General features: G+C 41.8%; 1 protein-coding gene and 1 long non-coding RNA gene across 9 annotated transcripts in view; one reads left to right on the top strand and one right to left on the bottom strand.

Annotated features, from left to right (window-relative positions):
• The window catches only part of Greb1l (GREB1 like retinoic acid receptor coactivator), a 223,124-nt gene that overhangs the window by 151,742 nt on the left and 50,753 nt on the right, over positions 1–20,629 (top strand). For all 8 annotated transcript variants that reach the window (XR_010041495.1, XR_010041494.1, XM_063231865.1 and 5 more), the window contains 5 exons: positions 13,511–13,639; positions 16,515–16,631; positions 17,285–17,404; positions 18,373–18,510; positions 20,177–20,362. Coding sequence is in view for 6 of the 8 variants with exons in the window: in XM_063231865.1 (XP_063087935.1) it covers positions 13,511–13,639; positions 16,515–16,631; positions 17,285–17,404; positions 18,373–18,510; positions 20,177–20,362 (690 nt within the window). In the remaining 2 variants the exon portion in view is untranslated. The remainder of the gene's footprint in view (positions 1–13,510; positions 13,640–16,514; positions 16,632–17,284; positions 17,405–18,372; positions 18,511–20,176; positions 20,363–20,629) is intronic.
• LOC134471815 (uncharacterized) lies at positions 1,435–13,637 on the bottom strand. Its single transcript, XR_010041499.1, has 3 exons — positions 13,517–13,637; positions 12,167–12,398; positions 1,435–1,898 (listed from the first exon to the last, which is right to left on the bottom strand). It is a non-coding gene; the product is annotated as an uncharacterized LOC134471815 (long non-coding RNA).

Here is a 20,629-nt window from a genome sequence, read left to right as displayed (position 1 = left end):
TTTGTAGACATAAGAAAACTTTAAGCCGTGACAGTAAAAAGCCATCGTCAACTATGACATTAGCCAAAACACTCAAAGCGGTAATGCACAGTGCTGACAAGGCTGTGGTAAAACTGACACACTCAGGCTGGTGAAGGTGGACAGTGATGTGACCTTTTCAGAAAGCAGTTTGGCAATATGTAATGAGAACATTAAAAATATTTATGCCCTTTCACTCTGGTAATCTCACTGAGAAGGTTAGCCAAGAATGTAACCCAAAAGGGGAGGCAAGATATCCGTTTATATTGACTGAAAAGGAGAAGCAACTTAGTATAGAAATAGTTGACTAAATCACGGCATCCAACGTGACAAAGTGCTGAAAAGCCACACAGGAGGCGATTCTGTTGAGAAAATTAATGCTCCGACTCTTATTTTTGCTGTAATATGTCAAAGGTAATGCGGATAAGGTATGTGCTAACAGGAAAGCCTCAGTGGTTTATGGGAGAAGGGTTACTTCAGCATATTTATTTCAGTTTTGAATTTTCTCTCTTTCATATGTTAGACATTTGAAACTTCAGAATTAAGCCAAAAGTACTGTGTAGGTGAGTGGGAACCGTCTGTGCATTGCTAGTTTTTCATTGGCATTCTCCACAGGGACGGAGGGAGGCCAGCTTGTGGATTAAGCTTGAAACAGTGAGAAAGTGACAAAACTAGAATTCAGATTCTCCATCCCCTCCTGAACAATTTGATGACCAATTGCTGGGGAACAGGAGGCGGGATGCAAAGATGGGCCCCTACCCCGGGTCCATAAAACGCTCCTGAGTCTCCAGTTTCCGCAAAAGCACAAAAGGCTGGACGTGCAGAGGGGGAGCACCAAGGTTAATACTTCAGTATCAGATCGACCCCACGTTTGCTTTTTGGGAAAACAGACTGCGTTTACCCTCCCACCTGGAACAACCACAAAAAACACCACACAAAACGGCCTGTGGGTCAGGCCGTGAGAGGCCAGAGCGGCCTTCGGCAGCCTCAGCTGGCCTTGGGGTCCCAGGCCGTGACTCAGGGAGGGGAGAGCGGGCAGCCACAGGTCCTCGCGCCCGCCCTGAGGAAGGAAGTGGTACCTACCTGTGAAGACACCACTGAAGGCTGGTGAAGGCTCATCTACGGGGATTAAAGGAAACTGCCCAGCATTCGCAGGGGGTGCCCCGCAGCCAAGAGGCAGACTGCGATTCACTGTGCGCTGAGCTCAGCCCTAGGGAGGTCGGTCCCAGGCCTGGAGAGAGTTGTCTTAGCTGAGTCTGTTCCAGGCCCGCCTGAAGACAGGAAAGCAAGGGCTTCCAGGAAAACGGAACAGCGCTAGCAGCCAGCTACCTTTGTTCTTTTCCCTCTCCGCTTCCTCCCCTCCCTGTGTTCAGAAATAATCTCTGTGATGTATGTGCACCCAAAGTAGTTTGCTTTTGCCTTTTTTAATGTTATAGAAATGAAATGATATCAAAGTGCTTTGTGAATGGCTTTTTCTGTTCAAAATGTTTCAGAATCAGTTTAAATGACTGCCAATCCAAGTTTAAGAATAGTCTTAAGGTTGGAAAACTAGCCAACACCCAACAAGGGAAAATCAATAATGTCTGACATTCATTTCAAAAGTACAGTAAGTCTCCAGCTGCTGAATGAGTTCTGTTCCAGGAGAACCTTCACATGTTGGGTTCATTTGTAAATTCAACAAAGTAAGACGCATACACCTTTGACACAGATGCACACTGTAAAGCATAAGAAAACCAAACACACAAAACCCAGGAAGTTCCTGAGGTGCCATCCCACTGCAGTGAGCACACAGCAGCACAACTCCGACCACGTCCGGCAGACGGTGAGCTGCTTCCGTGATTTCTTTGCGTCTGAGTTCATAATGCCAGGTCCATCCGTATCTGTGAAAGTTTTTAATCTATCAAGGCATGAAAACCACTAGAAATAATAACCACATAGGCAAGCATATACAAATTTTCAAAGTACTTCGTTCTATTTAAAGAATAATTGATTTATGCCAATATAATACTTTGTGAGGCTTATATGTAAAAATAAAATGCATAAAATAGCATAAAACAAGGAGAAATAGGGAAACATACTGTTGTAATGTTATTATATTACACATATATGTGAAGTTGTGTGACATTGTTTGAAGTTTTACTGCCAGTTAAAATATGTACTATAAATCCTAAAGGAACTACTAATAAAATAACCAGAGTTTTAGCTGATAAACAGCAAAGGAAATAAAACGTAATCATGAAAAATATTCAAGGCTGAAAGAGGGAAAGGGCAACAGAAAAGCAGTGGGAAAAGAAGGCAAACAGCAGTGCGATGGATTCAGACTTCATCCACACCCAGGACCATATTAAATGTAAATGACCTCACCTCCTCAGTTCAGAGACAGAGATTATAAAATATGATTGTTAAAAACACCTAATTCTATTCTGCCCACATGAAATGCAATTAAATATAAAGATACAAATGAGTTAAAGGCAAAAATATTTTTAAAAGTATGATGCCAATGCTAGTCAAAAGAAAATTTCAGTGATTAAATCAACATCAGACAAAATGAGTAAAGAATATTACCAAAGATTAAAGAGCTAATTACATAATGATACAGGAAGGCAAGTAACAAAGATGACACAATAATCCTAAAAACTTGTGTATCTAATAACAAAGCTTCAAAATATGAGGCCAAACTGACAGAATTGTTTTAATAAGCATAGAAATCTACTGTCAGGTATTTCAGCATCTCTTAGTAATTGATACAATAGATACAGAATATCAGTGAAGATACAGAGAATTTGAACAGTACTATCAACCAACTTGACATTTATAAAATACTCTACAACAGCAGAATAATGGTCTCCTCCAGTTCACAAAGAACATTTACCAAGCCAGAGAAAAAAAGATATGTATAGAGGACAAAACTAAACATGGAGCTGGGCATGGTGGCACATGTCTATAATCCCAGCACTCAGGAAGCTGAGGCAGGAGGATCATGCAAGTTCAAGGCCAGCCTGGGCTACATAGTGAGTTCAAGAACAACCTGACCTACATAGTGAGACCCTGTCTCAAAAAACCTAAGTAAGCAAATAATCAAACATGATATTTATGGATTATAAAACAAGTGTTAATATATTTAAAAGGATTCAAATCATATAAAGCATGTTCTTTACCTAAAATAGATTTAAATCAGAAACCAATACCACAAAGTTCTCTGAAAAATCCCTATTTGGAAACTAAATAAGATATTTAAATAATTCATGAACCAAAACAAAAAGTTATCCTTGTTGGACAGTGATTCTAATCCTCATATATAAAGGTATGAGACTTAAAGTAGAAAAAAGTGGGCCAGGGGTTTAGCTCAGTAGTGTAAGCGCCTGCCTGGCAAGCACAAGGTTGTGAGTTGGATCCCCAGTACCAAAAAAGGAAATAGCCAAAACAATTCTGAAAAAGAAAAGTTGGAAGACTAACTCTGACTGATTCAAGAATTAATATAAAGCTACAATCAGTCAATATTGTGTCAGTATAAAAACACAAAAATCAATGAAATAAAACCAAAAGAATAGAATAGAAAGTCTAGAAATAAACCCTCACCTAAGTAACCTAAGTACATCTAACTTTTTTTTTGTACCAGCGATTGAATTCACAACCTTACGCTTACCAGGCAGGCATTTACACCATTGAGCTAAATCCTGGGCAGCACATCTAACTTTTTAACAAAGCCATAAAGACAGTGCTGGAACATTTGGATAGCCACAAACAAAATCACAAACTTTGACCCATATAAAAGTTGTGTGTGATTATATAATGACAAAGAAAAAATACATTAGAATTAAAACATCTTATAATTTATATGGATCATAATCCAAATGTAAAATCTAAAACTTATAGAAGAAAACAGGAAAAACGTTTGAGTCCTGGCAAAGATTTCTTAAATACCATATCAAAAGCACACATTAAAAAAAAGTTGATAAATTAGACTTCATTAAACTTAAAAATTCTAAGCCAGCGATGTAGCTCAGTGGCACAGGGCCTGTCTGGCAAGCGCAAGGCCCTGAGTTCAATTCTTGGTAGAAAAATAAATAAATGAACAAGTAAATAAAATTAAACTTAAAATGTCTGCTCTTTAGAAAATACTATTGGGCTGGAGGTTTAGCTCAGTGGGCTAAGTGCCTGCCTGGCAAGCACAAGGTCATGAGTTCAATCCCCAGTACCAAAAAAAACCAAAAACAAACCAAAAAAATACCATTCAGAGACTGAAAGGATAAAAACCACAGCCTGGGTGAAAATCTTTTCAAACTATAGAAAGGCACCACATCTAGAATAAACAAAACCCTTTAAGAACTCGACAGGGAACTAAGGGTTAGCTCAGTGGCAGAGCACTTGTCTATATGCTGCAGACCCTGAGTTCTGCTTCTAACACAAGGAAAAAAACCACACTCAATAATAAGAAACTGAGAACAGGCAAAAGATACATGGATGACAATTACTTTGAAAAGATGAGCAGCTCCTTTAGTCACTAGGGAAGTGCAGAGCTAAAGATCAAGAGACAGCACTACACACTTAACAGAGTGGGTTAAAATTAAGAGACTCGTGGCACCACCCATTGGGAGGATGTGAAAGGCAACTTAAAACATGACTGAGAAGCTGGGCGTGGTGGCACAGGCCTGTAATTCCAGCACTCGGGAGGCTGAGCCAGGAGGAATCCTCCAAGTGCAAGGCTAACCAGGGCTACATAGTGAGTTCAAAATTATCCTGAGCTGCATAGTGAGACCTTGTCTCAAAAATCAGTCAAGCAAGCAACCAAATCAGTATATTACTGAGAACCTAAAATAGTAAAACTACTTTGAGAAAGAGCTTGGCAGCTTCTTAAAATGTTAAACATACCTTCACTTTTTGGTCTCCATCCCATTCCTGGGTATTTACTCAAGAGACATGAAAATTCCTGTCTATACATCTTATTCTACACAACATTCAAAGCTGCTTTCTTTGTGATAGCCAAAAACTGTACACATCTCAAATGGCTGTCAACAGCCAAGTAGATAGTTGTACATCCGTACGATGTAAAACTGTTCATCAGGGAAACATTGAACAGCTATTAGTATAGCAATGAGGCTGAAAGAAGCCAGGCCAAAGAAAGAAAAAACTATATGGTTCGGTTTATGTTAAACTCAGACAATGCAAAGCAATCTGTAGTGACAGAAAGCAGATGAGTGATGGCTTGGAGTTGGAGTAGAAAGAGAGGAAAAAGAGGGAGGAAATGAAGTGGTTGAGGACATTTGAGGGAGGTACATGTGCTGTGTTGGTGGAGCGATGGTCTCATGGATGTGCACACGTCATTACCACATTGCACTTTAATAAATTTGGTTGTCAGTTGTACCTCAGTAAGACTATTGAGTGTAAAAACAGGAAGATATGTGATTTGATATTAATTTTAGAATGGAAATGAGTTCATATTTCAATTAAATTGCCCATTCAACTTAATCAAAAATAAAACATAGCTGACACTAATGCAGGCTCAGAGGGCAATAATAGAAATACTGTTAGCTGTATTAGCAGGGCATTTCTGTAATTGTAGTCTGACTGTGAAAATAGGTCCAGTGTAACCCAGGAAAGAAGCAAATTAGTAAAGCACCTGTGTATTATAATTTGCTGCAAAAGCAAATTGTTAAAGAATCTCTTCTGCCTTAGGGGGTCAAAGACAAAAAGAGAGCTCATAAACACCTGCTAGACATCTGGAAAACCTTTAACGCAGTTTGCCAAAACACTTGTTGAACATATATTATGTTCTGAAAGCTGTGTTAAACATGTTAATTGTTACGTGTTTAGTACCACTTTGCAGTTCATAAAACAGTCTAGGAGGGTTACTATTTGGGGCGGGGAGAGGTTGTAAGTGGCAAAAATCAATATCCAAATGTTATTCGCTATTTAATTGGTCTCCTTTATGGTGCAAGTCCCCCCCCACTTACGTCCCAGTGAGTTACTGCTATTGCTACTACATGAAGAGAACAAAGAAATTATTTTTAGGCATTTTTCCGTTTTATTTCTTTAGCCATGATGTGACAGACATGGTACCAGGAGCTGGGGATACCCTCAAAGAGCTCATGGTGTAGTGAGAGAAACAAGAAATGAGAAACTACCAGATGGAGGGCAGGCTGTGACCTGCTCAGCGGATTTCCCGAGTTTGTGCATATGCAGTGCTTGTGAGCACTGTCTGTAGGTGAACACAAACTCTAGTAGAGTAGAATGAGAATGAGGCCTTGGAGAATCACAGAAGTTGAGACACCTGCTGCTGACCGTTCAGCACCAGGTTCTGTGTGCAGCCTCATGACCCAAGGTTCAAATCCTGAACCTGGGCCAGGGATTTGGCTCAGCCACATAAGCGCCTACCTGGCAAGCCTGAGGTTGTGAGTTCGATCCCGGTACCACCCCCCAAAAAAAATCCTGGACCTGAGCAAGATTATGGGGCATTGCCTGGTGGACATTTGCAGCCGCTCACAAATACTCAAAGCCGCTGGTGTTCAGTGGTAAGTGTCCACGTGCCACGATACACAGCAAATTCAAGAAAGGGCACGTGCACGGTGGTGAAGGTTAGGGAGTAACACACAGGACTTGGGATTTGGAGAGTTCACTCTGAGCTGACTTAACATCTGCTCTTATAAAGAATGCAAATGTAGTAAGCTTTCAGAAATGAAACCATTGAGTCTGAGACAGACACAAGGCTAAGGGAGCACAGAGGAAAACATGAGTACAGTACTCATATTTTACCCATAGGTGCTGGCAAGGTGCTTTCCTCATAGCAAGTGCTTTAAAACAAAAAAGTAATTGTTGAATAAGTAATAGCAGCAGCATGAGAGGGGCAGAAATATGTCTGTTGGATTTGGGAATTAGATCACTGGTACCTTTCTTGAAGCAATGCTATTAGAATGTAACTGCCTTTTAAAATCACTGCTGAAAAAATAAAATAAAATCACTGCATATAACGTAATACATAAACATTCACTATGTATATATATTTATGTTTGAGGCAGAGTCTTGCTATGTATTTAGGCTGGTGTAAAACTCACTAGCTAGCCCAGGCTGGCCTCAAATTTATGACAGTCCTCTTGCCTCAGCCTCCTGCTGATGCACCACCATGCTCAGCTCACTTTATTATATATTTAATAAATATTCTGATACCAGGTCTCAGTCTACATGTAACCTCTTTTTAGTCTTTTTTTTTTTTTTTTTTGGTCTTTTTTCCTTTTTATCGGTACCGGGGATCGAACTCACGACTGCCTGCTTTCAAGACAGGCGCTTATGCCGCTGAGCTAAACCTCCAGCCCCCATTATTTTTTAAAATTATTTATTCCACTGTTTTGAAACATTGCATTTTTTATAAACACCTATGTGCCTGTGACGATGCAGACATATGATACCCTCCCATGTGTGTCAGGCGAGGCTGTGTTCCATCCTGCCAGTTTCTACATGCCCACCCCTGACAACAGGTTACCACTGTAACTAGTTTCTTATGGGTCTTCCTAGATTTTCTTTGCATCTATTCAATCAAACACAATACAGCTTCTAATGGTTACACCTTTGTGTGCCCCATTCTGCATTTCAGTTTTTATACTGTTGTCTTAGAAGTCTTTCCAGATCAACAGAAAGCTTCCTCAGAAAGCTCCTCATCAGTGTTCACTGCTGCATACACAAGTAACCTGTGTGTGCCCTCGTTCATTTAACCTGTCCCCAGTTGGTGGCCATCTATGTTGCTTCCAAATGGTTGGGCAGTAAGTACCCTCTGTGTATAGACATACTTCTGACATGTATGTAAATGTCCAGAAGGCCAGACCTTGTGGCAAACACCTGAAATCCCAGCACTCTGAGAGGCAGAGACAGGAGGATCACAAGTTCAAGCCCATCCTGGGCAACACCATGACTCAACATGACCTTGTCTTAAAATCAAAATTTGAAAAAGTTTGGGTGCAACTCAAGTATGAAGGCCCTGAGTTCAGTGCCCTGGGTTCAATCCCCAATACCTTAAAAAAAATTTTTTTAAAGAAGGGGAGGAGAGAAGAAGGGAGTGATGCGACCCTAAGGTACCAGGCTGTTCCGCAGTCCGAGCGCACACTGACCACCCCTCCCCACAGAAGCCACTGCTGAAATCAGAGGGGGACCCCCAAAGCACAGCAGTGCTGGGGTTTTTCCTCCATACTGGTTTCTGGGGATGGGAGTGTATAATAGAATTATCAGTGTTACTAGTTTAAAATACTTACCCTGCTTTGTGATTTTATTTTTAGTGTTTTTAAGAATAGTTTGAGAAATGATTCATAGAACACAATTCTATCAAAAGTGTACAGTTAAATGGCTTTTAACATGCTCAACTGTGAATGTGCCGTAGGACATGGGGCCTGGTTGGAAGCGGGTCACTGGTGATGCCCCGGAAGGACTTACCTCCCTCTCTGGCTCCTTCACCTTTACTTCCTGGTCATGCGATAAGCAACTTTGCTGTGCTCTGCTCCCCTGCCATACCTTAGTCTTGGAGCCACCAACCAGGGGCTGTCATCGTGAGCCAGAATGAGCCTCTGGGCTCCTTGCAGAGACCTGGTCATGCCATCTTTAGACCTGGCTTTACTTCCTCCCACCAACTTGTGTACTTTTCACTTCATCTCATTTCCTTCCAGAGTATCTTAGATAGAACCTTTTGTACAATATTGAATAGAAATGGCAGAGCAGACCTCTGATCTTCATTCAAACCATTCTTTCATCTTAAAGCACGTAGCATTTGACCACTGAGTGTCCTGTTAGCAGTGGCTTTTTGTGGATGGTTTTTATCAAGGTGAGAACAATCCTTTCTATTCCTGAATTTCTTGTGAACTTCTACCATGATACGGAGTTGAATTTTTCAAGTTTTTTTTTTTTTTTTTTTGTCTTTTTCGTTTTTATCGGTACCAGGGATCGAACTCACGACTGCCTGCTTGCAAGGCAGGCATTTATGCCGCTGAGCTAAATCCCCAGCCCCAAATTTTTCAAGTTTTTTATCCATGTCTATTGAGATGATCATGTGTTTTTGTCCTAATTACATTGATAAATGTTTATATGTGAGACAATCTTAGATTCCTGGTGTGAATCTCATTTGATCATGAGATATATAAGCCTTTTTATGTGCTGCTAGATTTTATTTGCTTGTATTTTGCTGAGCTATTTTTTTTCATAAGTTTTATAAACTGTACTCTGTAGCTTGCTTCTCTTTTGAAATATTTTCCTAGTTTTGATATCAGGGTAATGTTGACCACATAAGATGTTCTGTTCTCTCCTACTTTTTGGAAGAGTTTGTGAAGGAATGTTATTACTTCATTAATACCAGAGTTTTCTCATCATCTCAAGTCTTCTGAGCTTTGGTTTTTCTTTGATGAGAGTTGAGGATCTTGTGGTTTGTTTTTCTTTTTTTAACAAATTAAGTCTCTTGTTATAGGTATATTTAGACTTTATATCCCTTCTTGAAGCAGTTCAGAATCTGCTCTAGAAATTTGTCCAATCTGATTATCTAATTGAAGTTATCTAGGTTGATGGCTATGTGAGTTTGTCAGAGCTGCCATAACAACACTGATAAAATTTTTATTTTGTCACAGTGTGAGAGGCTGGAGGTCAAAACTGAGATGTTGGCAGGGTGGTAGAGATGACCACCTTCTCGGTGTTTCCTCATGTGACCTGATGTCACGAGAGCATCCGTGGGGTCTCTTCCTCTTGTAAGGACATTAGTCATGTTGGGTCAGATCCCACCCAGTGGCCTCCTTTCACCTTGATTACCTCCTGAAGAACCCTTCTCCAGGTCCAGTCCCATCCCAAGGTTCTGGGGTGTAGAGTCTCAGCACATAAACTTTTGGGAAGTCCAGTTCAGACCATAACAATGGCATGCCACAGTTCATGGCATTCACTTATGGTTCTTGTTTCCTTAGCATTGCTGGTAATACCCTCCCACTTTCATTCTTAATTTTAGCAACTTATATATATCTCTCTCTCTCTCTCTATCTCCCCCTTCTCCATCATTCTAGAATTAAAGAATAGAATTTAACATGTACCACTCAAAGAACAAACTTTCGGCTTGTCGATTTTCACAATTGTTTCCTGCTCATTTCTGCTTGCTTTGGATTCAGCTTGCTCTTCTGTTTTGAGGTTTTTATTCTTTTCTTAATACAGGTACCTACAGCCATGTATTTCCCTCTAGGTCCAGATGGCCCTCCATGGCCACCAGTCACACATCGATAGACTCCACATGTTCTGCATCCACAGATTCAACCAACTACTGAACAAAAATATTTGGAAAAAGCCAGGCATAGTGGCTCAGCTTGTAATCCCAGCACTTGGGAAGCTGAGGCAGAAGGATCACCATGAGTTGGAAGCCAGCCTAGGCTACATAAGTGAGTTCAAGGCCAGCCTGCACTACATAGCGAGACCTTGTCTTAAAAACAGGAAAAAATTGTATTCATACTGAACATGTACAGACGTTTTTCTTGTCATTATTCTCTGAACAATAGGGTTTAACAACTATTTACATTGTGTTACATTGCATTATACTGAATTATAAGTATTCCAGAGATGATTTATATAAGAGAGGATGTGTGCAGGTTCGATGTACAAACTACTCCATTTTGTATAAGAGAATTAAACATCTGCAGGTTTTGATTTCTGCTGGGGTGCTGGAGCCACTTTCCCACAGATAATGGGGGATGACTGATGTCTTCAGAGGCATCCCAGAGGTTGTGTTTAATTTTAATTGACCTTGAAATAATATCTAATTTTCCTTGTACAATTTATTTTTTTATATACCTAATTATTTCGACCAAGTATGTTGCATGGGTCATCCTCATTGCTGATTTGAGCTGCTATATTTTTATACTCAATTCTCATGCATATTCATATCTATTTCTTACTGTCTTTTTTGTTCCATTATTTTGTTTGTATACTAATGTACCAATACCACAGTGTTTCATTCATTGATGCTTTTAAACATATCTTATTATATCATCATTTAAACCTCTCCTCTTTTCTTGTACTTCTCAGGATATTTTTAGCTATTCTTGTCTATATATTTCTATATATCAACATTATATGTTTGTCTAGTTAAAACATTCTAATAATCCTAATAGCCATTTTAATAATATCTAAAGCCATTGGTTTATTTTCTTAGGATCACATTAAATGTATAAGTTAACAAGCCAATTGGCATTTTTTTGACATTCAAGTATTCTCACTCAGAACATTATATTTCTTCACATTTGTTCAGGTCTATTTTCATGATCTTCAGAAATATTTTTTGTTTTATAAAATTTTTACCATGAAATTTTCAAACATAGAAAAACAGAATAATACAATGAACCATCACCATGGATCTGCCACCCAGCTGCAGAATGACCAATTACCAACACATGGTGATTATTATTTAATATGACTTATTCCATCAATACTTATTTACTTTAAAGAGAATAAAACCAAACAATAAAACCGAATAAAGACAATCAAAACAAAACAATGAAAGCAATACAGGACTTCAAAAAAGATAATAGGAAATCAAAGGACCAGGAATATAGCTCAGTGGCATAAGCATTTATCTGGCAAGTATAAGGTTGTGAGTTTGATCCCCGGTACAAACAAAAAATGTGGGAAATCGGGGCTGGGGATTTAGCTCAGCAGCATAAACGCCTGCCTTGCAAGCAGGAGTTCAATCCCTGGTGCCGATAAAAAGGAAAAAGACACACACAAAAAAATGTGGGAAATCAACATCAATATTTAAAAGAAATCCTAGATACTATGTTTAAAATAATAACAAAGTTTTCTTAAGTAGTCTTACACATTTCTTATTAAGCTTACCCATAAGCCTTTTATTCAACTATTGTTATTGTTTATTTACACATGAAAACATTTCTATGTATTCATCTCATGACTTTCTATTATTTTTAAAGTATTTGTCCTCATTTAAATTCATTGACTTGAACAACAAAGTGAATTACCATTCTTCATAAATTTTCAGAGACTTGTCTGTGTGTTTCCCTGGACTGTTTGTTAGGAATATGCTAAAATTGCAGCTGTAAACCAGTTAGTAAACTACCAATCTTTTCCAAACAATGTGGGATTCTGGCCTGAAACATAATGACCAACCTGTGTGGTGGCCCAGCCAGTTTACCTGGATTTCTGTCCTCGAAGTGGTGGGAAGAGGTGAGACTCCTGCTGGGCTGTCTTGGGTTTGCCGCAGCTTTGTGCTGTGTGTCCTTTTGCTCACTGCTGTTTTCCAGTGGACCTGAGCGTCTCCCTGGTGATTCAGTTAGGCCCTGAGAGTTACTGCTCCAAACCAACAGGGACCATTTCATTCTTTTGTATTCTTTGAGCAGCACTGATTTGCTGAATCAGGTACCCAGCTATGGTATAAAAAATAGTCTTTTAGATAACTTCTAAATAGCACCATGACATTCCTCTTTAGAAGAGCTTTATTTTCAGACTTTCGGAGTTCAGACAGACCTTTGGTACTAGGAATCGAATTCACAACCTCACGTTTGCAAGGTAGGCGCTTACACCACTGAGCTAAATCCTCGGCCCAAACAGATCCTTTGGACACTTTTGTGTCATTAACCGATCCAGCTGTTGTGCCAGAGCAAATTCGGGGACCTGAGTCCCTTATTAAGTAAGGAAACGTCTGGCTTGAGGCGTGTGTGTACACACCTCACAAGCACAGTACTAGGGTTTAAGCCCTGGCCCTTGCACACCCCTCACGGAGCCTCATCCCAGCACTTTTTGTTTTTACATTTTAAGATAAGGTATCACTAAGTTGCCTAGGTTAGGCATGAATTTGTCATCTTCCTGCCTCAGCCTCCTGAGTAGCTGAGATACACAGCATGCACCACTATGTCTGTCTTGGCTTGAGTCTTTGTGCTGTAGCCTACCTCTGAAATAGTGTGTGGTCTTTCTGTGCTGCATTATTTTCTGAAACCAAATAGAGGCTTTCTTTTGGATGTACCTAGTACCATGATATATTAATTCTAGTTATTTAAAAGAATTAAAGCAACCATAAGAAAAAAATATTTTCTCCTAGATTGCAGTGAGTTCGTTGATATGGTACTTCTAGAATCAAAAATTCATGGAGATAAATATATCGCATTAAAATATGGTTTCTGGGGAACGTGTGGAGAGTTTTGATGTGGAACATGATGACAGGTCACTTGACTTTGACCAAGCTAATTACTACTGCTACCTACTGGAGTAATCCTTGCTTCATGGAGTCATTACAGGGAGGGAGTGAATTAATGCATGTGACGTACTTAGAATGGCACCCAGCGCATAGTAACTCCTAGTGAGTGTTAAATAAACAGTTAAACCTGAATTCAGAGAAGCTGACCTTTCTAAATGTAAGACCAGTTTAAGGAAACAATTGAAATCTTAACCGCCTGCTTTTCCTCAGCTCACCTTTATTGAGTGAACTTCTCTCCTAATCCGCAATGAGGTTGCTCACCGAAATAATCTCTCTCTTTCTAAGACTCACCAGTTCTCAGTCCAGCTAATTCTGCAGTCAGCGTAAGCGGCGCTCAGGACCTGACCCGGAATAAGAACATTGTGAAACCACTGGCTTTATCTTTGCAGACCGTAGGGAAGACTTTTGCCACAGGTGATTTTCCTTTCTTACATTGTTTGGGTAAATACGTCATTTGTGAGAGACGTGGTAACATCTGTCATCACGTAATTCTGGATGAAGTCTTGCATTCTCTCTGTGCCACACCAGAGAGTCAGAATCACGTTTGTGACACTGCAGAGACACTGCGGCTGGGACTGTTCACCAAACGTTTCTTGGGCACCAGATGTGATTCGCCCTACAAAACAAACAGGGAATGGTTAGGACTTTAGGCTATAAACACAAATGTCCCAAAACCAATATTTAGGATATGAAAACAAGGCATAGCAAAAATAAGGGTCCCAGGAGTCCTGGCAGTCTGCTGAGGGCGGTGGGCCTGTAACAAGGCACCTTCATTCCCCAATGATTCAGGGAGTGAGCAGGGCTGAGTTTGGGGAGGAGTTTGGTCTTAATAACAAGGAGGCACTGGCAGAAGAGTGAAGGAAGGCATTTAAAACTCAAGGATGAGCAGGAGGAAAGGAAAGTAAGAGCCGGGCATGTGCAAAGACTCCTGCAGTCTGGACCCGTTAGAACCATGAAACCTCCAATGCAGGGAGTGGCAGGAGATGAACAAGCAGTGAGCCAGGGAAAAGTCCTGGTGCTCGAGCTGAGAAGCGTGGGTTTTACTCTGTGACTTGCGGGGAAGGGGAATGACAGGGGCCCAGGAGGGAGGAGAGCTAGCCGGAGGTCATTTCAGTAGTATGAGTGAGAAATGATGAGGTCCTTGGCCAGAGGAATAGGTTGGAGAAGAGGAGACGAGCTGCAGAGCTACCCGAGAAGTAAAATCAACAGCACCTGATCAATTCATGGGAGCAGGAGGGAGAAGGGGTCTCAGCGGATGTCCGTCTAGCTGGGTAGCAGTGTCATCACCTGAGACAGGGACTACAGTCAGAGGAGCAGCATCTCTAGGAGATTGTGCGCACACATTGAGTCTGGGTTATCCCTGAGATGTCCAGGGAGCTGTTCACTATCATTTAATTCACCATCATGGGAAATCAGGACTGGTTAGAGCTGAGCCACCACCTTATAATTAACTCATCAGGGTAAATACGATTCGCCAGACATGGAGAGGGGCTTCAGACTGCAAACTAAGGATGGAATCCTACAAAAGTCCAGGGTTTAGGGCCAGGGATTTAGCTGAGTGGCACAAGTGCCTGCCTGACAAGTGTAAGTTTGTGTGTTTGATCCCCAATACCTAAAAAAACAAAACAAATAAAAGCCCAGTGTTTAAGGAGAAGAAACAGAGACACTGAACGGCGAGGAGAAAAAAAGCCTTCTGCTCAGTTAGGAATCATAGTTGTGCACGCACCTTTGTTCTTACTCAAACCCAGTGACTCTTGCAGGACTCACCTCTGGTTGGATTACAGACTTGAACAAACTGGATTCAATTTTCACAGCATTAAAAAAGTCAATGAAGTAATGTCAGTGAGCATCTTGGTTAATAAAGCCATCAGCTGAGAGGCTGATCAACTTCATAATGCAAGGGTTAGGTTGTACTTCTTTTAATTCACTGATCACTCTTAATATCATTAAAAAACAAAAACTGGTCATTGTGAGGCTCCTGGAAAGAGTGTGCAACAGTACCCAGGAGATCCTTTAATCAGGAAGAAAAAAAAGAATGTGAATTTGATCGTCTCTCTGTTCACTAGAAATACAGAGAACAAAGGAGCATTAACTGATACCTTAGTTATCCAATAAACAAAATCCAGAAAATGGAATATTCTGCCAAGTTTACAGAGTGAAAATAAAATTAGTTGCCAGAAAAAAAAGAAGGGAAATCCTATAAATTAAAAGAAGTTTAAGGGATGTATCAACTAAATTCAGATGTTTGAATCTTTTTGAATCTCAATTTGAAAAAAAAAAACCTGCTATAAAAATCATTGTGGAACAACTGAAATACTCATGGGATAATTAATGATACTGGCTATTAATCAGTGCTAATTTTAGGTGTAGTAACACATTAGAGTTAAATTTTTGAAAAACAGTATTTTAGTAACACATATAGAAGTATTTACAGATGAAGTTATATGATAAACAGGTTTGTTTCAGAAAAGCCCAGAGCATGGGGGGGGGGGTAGGGGAAAGAGGCTCAGGGCACAGGAGAAGCAAATGGGCTTCGTGCTGAGACGCGGTGAAGTTGTGTGGTGGGCAGGCAGAAGTTCGTTGTGCTGTTCTCTCTCCTTTTGTATATGTTTGAAATTTTTCCATGCTGCGATGTTATAATAATAATGATAATGATAATAGGTTTCCTCATTCCACCCACGACCTCCAGAGACTCCACTGAAAATCCTCCTGGTACCAGGCATGGTGGTGCACGCCTGTAATCCCAGCACTTGGGGAGTGGGAGCCCATCCTGGGCTACGTAGTCAGCTCATTGCTTTCGGCAAAGCCACTACCTGATCAACCTCACACTGGAGAATTCAAGGAACTCTCACTGATAGGACTCAAGCCAGTCACGTAACCCAGCTTGGACTACACAGCAAGACCTTGATTCACAAAAGCTGAAGAGAAAAGAAAATGATTCTGAAAGACCTCTTGGGCTGTTAGAAAATGATTCTCAGGGCTGGGGATTTAGCTCAATGGCATAAGCACCTGCCTTGCAAGCAGGCGGTCATGAGTTCGATCCCCGGTACCAATAAAAAAAAAGAAAGAAAGAAAATGAATCTCAGAAACACATTCTCCTCATTGACGTATGCATCATCTAACTGTAATGAGGGCCCTGCTCGCTGCCGTTGGCTCTGTGTGACTGGGCTGAGTCCTGTCTGGGATGTTCCTCAAATCCTCAGTGTGAGGCTGCTCGGAAGGCGGCAGCATCACAGAAAGCAGCGTTCGCCCAGCCTCTGTGCTGACCAGCTTCTCTCCTGTCCTGCAGATGCTGCAAATGGGAACAGCAGCCATGCGGGGAAGACCACCGCGCCCAGCTTCACTCCAGCCCGCCCGGGGAGCTACTCCCTGTCACCACGGCCTGGCTACGCATCTGTAGACCAAGGTACAGCATCCACTGGAGTTCGTTATGCCAGCACCGCTGCAGATTGTCGAGTGGTCTGACATGCACTCTGGAGTTTACTCTTTGCTTGTTATACAGTGTCTTGAAAGTTTATGATTAGCCTGAGCAGTAATATTGAAATTGCATGGGGGCTGGGGATTTAGCTCAGCGGCATAAGCACCTGCCTTGCAAGAAGGCAGTCGTGAGTTCGATCCCTGGTACCGATAAAAAACGAAAAAGACAAAAAAAAAAAAAAAAAAAAAAGAAAGAAAGAAATTGCATGGAAGAGCCTAACTCGGTAGTAAATGTTGAAACAAATGGATGAGAAAATCTCTGTAACAGCCGCGGATTTGGCTGACCAGTGTATAGAGCTCAGGGTCCCTCTGTGCATGTTATTCCTCTGGGCATAACACTTCTCCTACAACCTCCCAGGGTTGTCATTGAAACAATCTGAATAACATTGTAAAACAGCATGCAGATTTTTAGGCATCATTAGTGTAGTGTTGGATGGGTCAGTGGGGCTTTTTCTAACTTAATCTTTACCTCTAGAAGAGTAAATTAGATCTTCTGGATAAATTAAAGTTCCTGTGTCACTTTGGCACTCGTTTTGTTTCCCCATTTTGGAGGGCAAGGCCATCTTTGTTTTTTGTCTTCAGCCACCATGTTCATTTCCGGGCCACCAAAGAAACGACACCGGGGATGGTATCCTGGCTCGCCTGTCCCCCAACCTGGTTTAGTTGTACCTGTTCCTACCATCCGCCCGCTTTCAAGAATCGGTAAGATTTTAACCGAAGATAGGTTTTAAAGATTTTGTTTGTTTTCTAATTAGTAAGGATATCTTGTAGTCCTGTTCTTTCCCTGAATCCTTGAAGGTAAAATTTCCTTCCTTGCACCCAAAATTACGTAAGGCTATTGACAGGAGCTAATATTTTGTCCCCGGCACCTCGCCCTTCTCCCTGGCACATGTGGTTCCCAACTGACTTGAGTTCGGCCTTAGGCATGGTCTTAATCCACAGCACCGGGAAGCCATTCACGGGGCACAGGTGGACTTGCTTTGTCGGTAGTGGCATTACTGGCTCTTTGTGTGACCTGAGCTTATTTGGCCCGTGTGGTTCTGTCTGTGGCTGGAATCTGCAGGACCACCTGGCTCTCCTGCCTGCTAGCCAGACGGTGGCTGTTGAAACACATGGTTAAACAAACATTTGTCCACCTTCTACTAAATAGACCACTCCTGAGACACAGGTGGGATTCATTAAAACTTAAGTTTGCATAAATAAATAATTGTAAAGATGGCGGAGATCTTACACACACGAAGAATTATGGCAGTGTGTTCGTGATGGTTGTCTCTGGGTGAGACTGATCGGTGATGAAGCTCTCCCTTTTCATACTTGTCTGTACTTTTCAAAGTTTATACAGTGAACAAATATACTTTTTCACAACCTGGGAAGTGGGGAGAAAAATTCCAAACAAGACCCTAAAGATTATGTGTGGAAAAAAGAACTAGAATGAAAATTACTAAAATGCCAAGTGGTAGGTATCTCCCAAGGAGATGAGCATGGTTGGTTTTCTTTCTCCTAATTTTATGTAACAGACCTTAACTGCTTTTTCTTAAAAAAAAACCACGAACCCATTCGATTTATAAAACTTCTGTAGCCATTAGATCAAAACCGCATTGTTTTTCATTGTGTTTCCTTTAGCTTCCATGTCGAATCCTTCTTGTTAAACAACTTTTTTTTTTCCCCAGAACCCCTTTTATCTGCCCCAGTTCCACAGACCCCATTAACTGGAATTTTACAACCTCGACCCATTCCTGCGGGGGAAACTGTAATTGTTCCTGAAAACCTGCTGAGTAACTCAGGCGTTAGACCCGTAATCCTGATAGGTAAGGCAGAGGAATGCCAAGGTGCTGTGTTCTCTGGAATCTAGGAACGCTTCTCCCCGGCACTGCATTCGTGCATGTGAATGCATTTATACTTCTATTGATTCTTTGAGCTTTTACTGGTCAGCGCCTTCATGCTGTATTAAACATGTGATTAGAAACCAAGGATAAGGCAAGGTCTCCTTGCCCTCAAGGAGCACTGGTTTGTGGGGGCCTCTGACGCCTCACTAACTCTGGGAGTGTCAAACAACCTTTACCACATACTGGGACACGGGAGATCCAGGAGCTAGCAGAGGTCACAGCCAAGAGCTCCGTAACTCAGAAGAGAGAGGACTGACTTCTGCCTGGAGGGCCTGAGCAGATTTCTCAGAAGTGTCCAAGCCAGATCCCGAGGTTGCTAAGTGCGGACAGGAGGAGGAGGGGACATTCCAGTCAAGGAGCCAAACCACAGGCAAAGAAACCAGCTAAACCAGCTACAAACCTCACTGGAGGGCACCCAAGGTCTGAACCCAGGGAAGCACCTTCGCATCAGGGTCCCTGGGGTCTGTGTCCTTCCAGGCCACCTGAGAGTGGAGGGGCAGAAATGCAGGGGCCTGCAGGCTGCAGAACCAAAGGAGTGCATTTCATAGCCACTGTGCAAGTCGCCTCAGCTGGGGCTCGCCTCAGCCAAAGGGGGCTCTGCTTTACCAGGAGAGAACAGGGAGAACCTGCCTGCAGGAGAGTGTTGTCCGTTCTGGAGGTTGGCCTGAGTTCACCAACTTGGTTTTGTTTCAAGCCCTGTCCCTGTCATTGATCCTAGATCTGTAAGCACTGTGGGAATCCTAGCTGTTCAGATCCTACATGGCTTAGGAAGTTCTTTCTAAACCTTAGCATAGTGCAGCTAAGCCTTGGAAAGATGCGTAAAATCCAGGGTTCTTTGGTAGCTGCCTTTTAGAAAGGTTTTTGGACAACCTGTCCTATCCATCAGACCCCCAGAACAGAGTATTTTCAACATAGTTGCATCTTATCTACTTTTAAGATGATCTGAGGCTATTTACTAACATTCAAGAAGAAAACTTAACAGAAATCTCTCAGATAACAAAAGGAGTGCTGCATGCCTGTAACCCCAGCGCTTGGGAGGCTGTGTCAAGGAGAATGGCCCTGAGTCCAAGGCCAGCCTGGGCTACATAGTGAGCCCCTGTCTCAAAAAAAAAAAAGGCAGAATATTGCTGTCCATCACTGAATTTTGCTCAAAAGATTTTCCCCCAAAACTTCAGGAAGTGAAACATGTTACTATGGTTTGTTTACTCTCTCACCTCAATAGAAACGTGGTCAGGAATTTAAGCAGAAGGTATTTTTCCATCACCATTTTACAAAGGGTCCAGAACATCCTGCAGACTTGTCCGTTTTCTATGGCAGCAATATCACACTAACACCAGTCCCTCCTGTGGGAAATGGAATGGGACTTGAATATTTTGCTTCATGTTCGTCTGCTTTGATTTAGAGGTGCAGTTTGGAGCATCCAGGAGTCACAGAGGCTGGTGTACTTGGACTGCTTGTTTGTTTGTTTCGGTAGCCGTCTCAGGGGGCAGGGAAATTTGTTAAGCACCTTCGTCCCGCATCAGCACAGATGCCGGGTTAGCGCTCAGAAGGAGACGTTGCATTGTACTGACCCGCTTCTGTTGGGCAGGCTATGGCACTTTACCCTATTTCTATGGAAATGTCGGTGACATCGTGGTGAGTCCGCTGCTGGTGAATTGCTACAAGATCCCCCAGTTGGAAAACAAAGATTTGGAACAATTAGGGTTGACTGGCAGCCAACTCCTGAGTGTGGAAAATATGATCCTTCTGACGATACAGTATCTTGTGCGGCTTGGTAAGTTATTTTCAATAAATCGTTGGCTGGTGACTGTTTTTATTCTTTTTGGTAGAGCGCTGGTTCATTTGTTTCTCATGTTGGTCCACCTGCCCGTCTGGTTGTCCTTCAACCCTGTCCTGTCTTTTCCCTTCCCTCTGCTCCCGACTCCTTTCCTTAGCACAGCTCCTTTGGGTCCTAACAGAGACGAACCGCTCCCCCTAGCGTCCTCCCACAGGAAGCGGACTGCAGGGAGCCTGTCTGGGAAGCCAGGCGGGCCACCCCCCA

Source organism: Cavia porcellus, unplaced genomic scaffold (genome assembly GCF_034190915.1).
Source record: "Cavia porcellus strain 051 isolate PalLab524CR breed Dunkin Hartley unplaced genomic scaffold, mCavPor4.1 scaffold_20, whole genome shotgun sequence".
NCBI classification, from domain to species: domain Eukaryota; kingdom Metazoa; phylum Chordata; class Mammalia; order Rodentia; family Caviidae; genus Cavia; species Cavia porcellus.
Note: the sequence above shows the minus strand (reverse complement) of the source record. Positions and strands in the feature narration are given on the sequence as shown.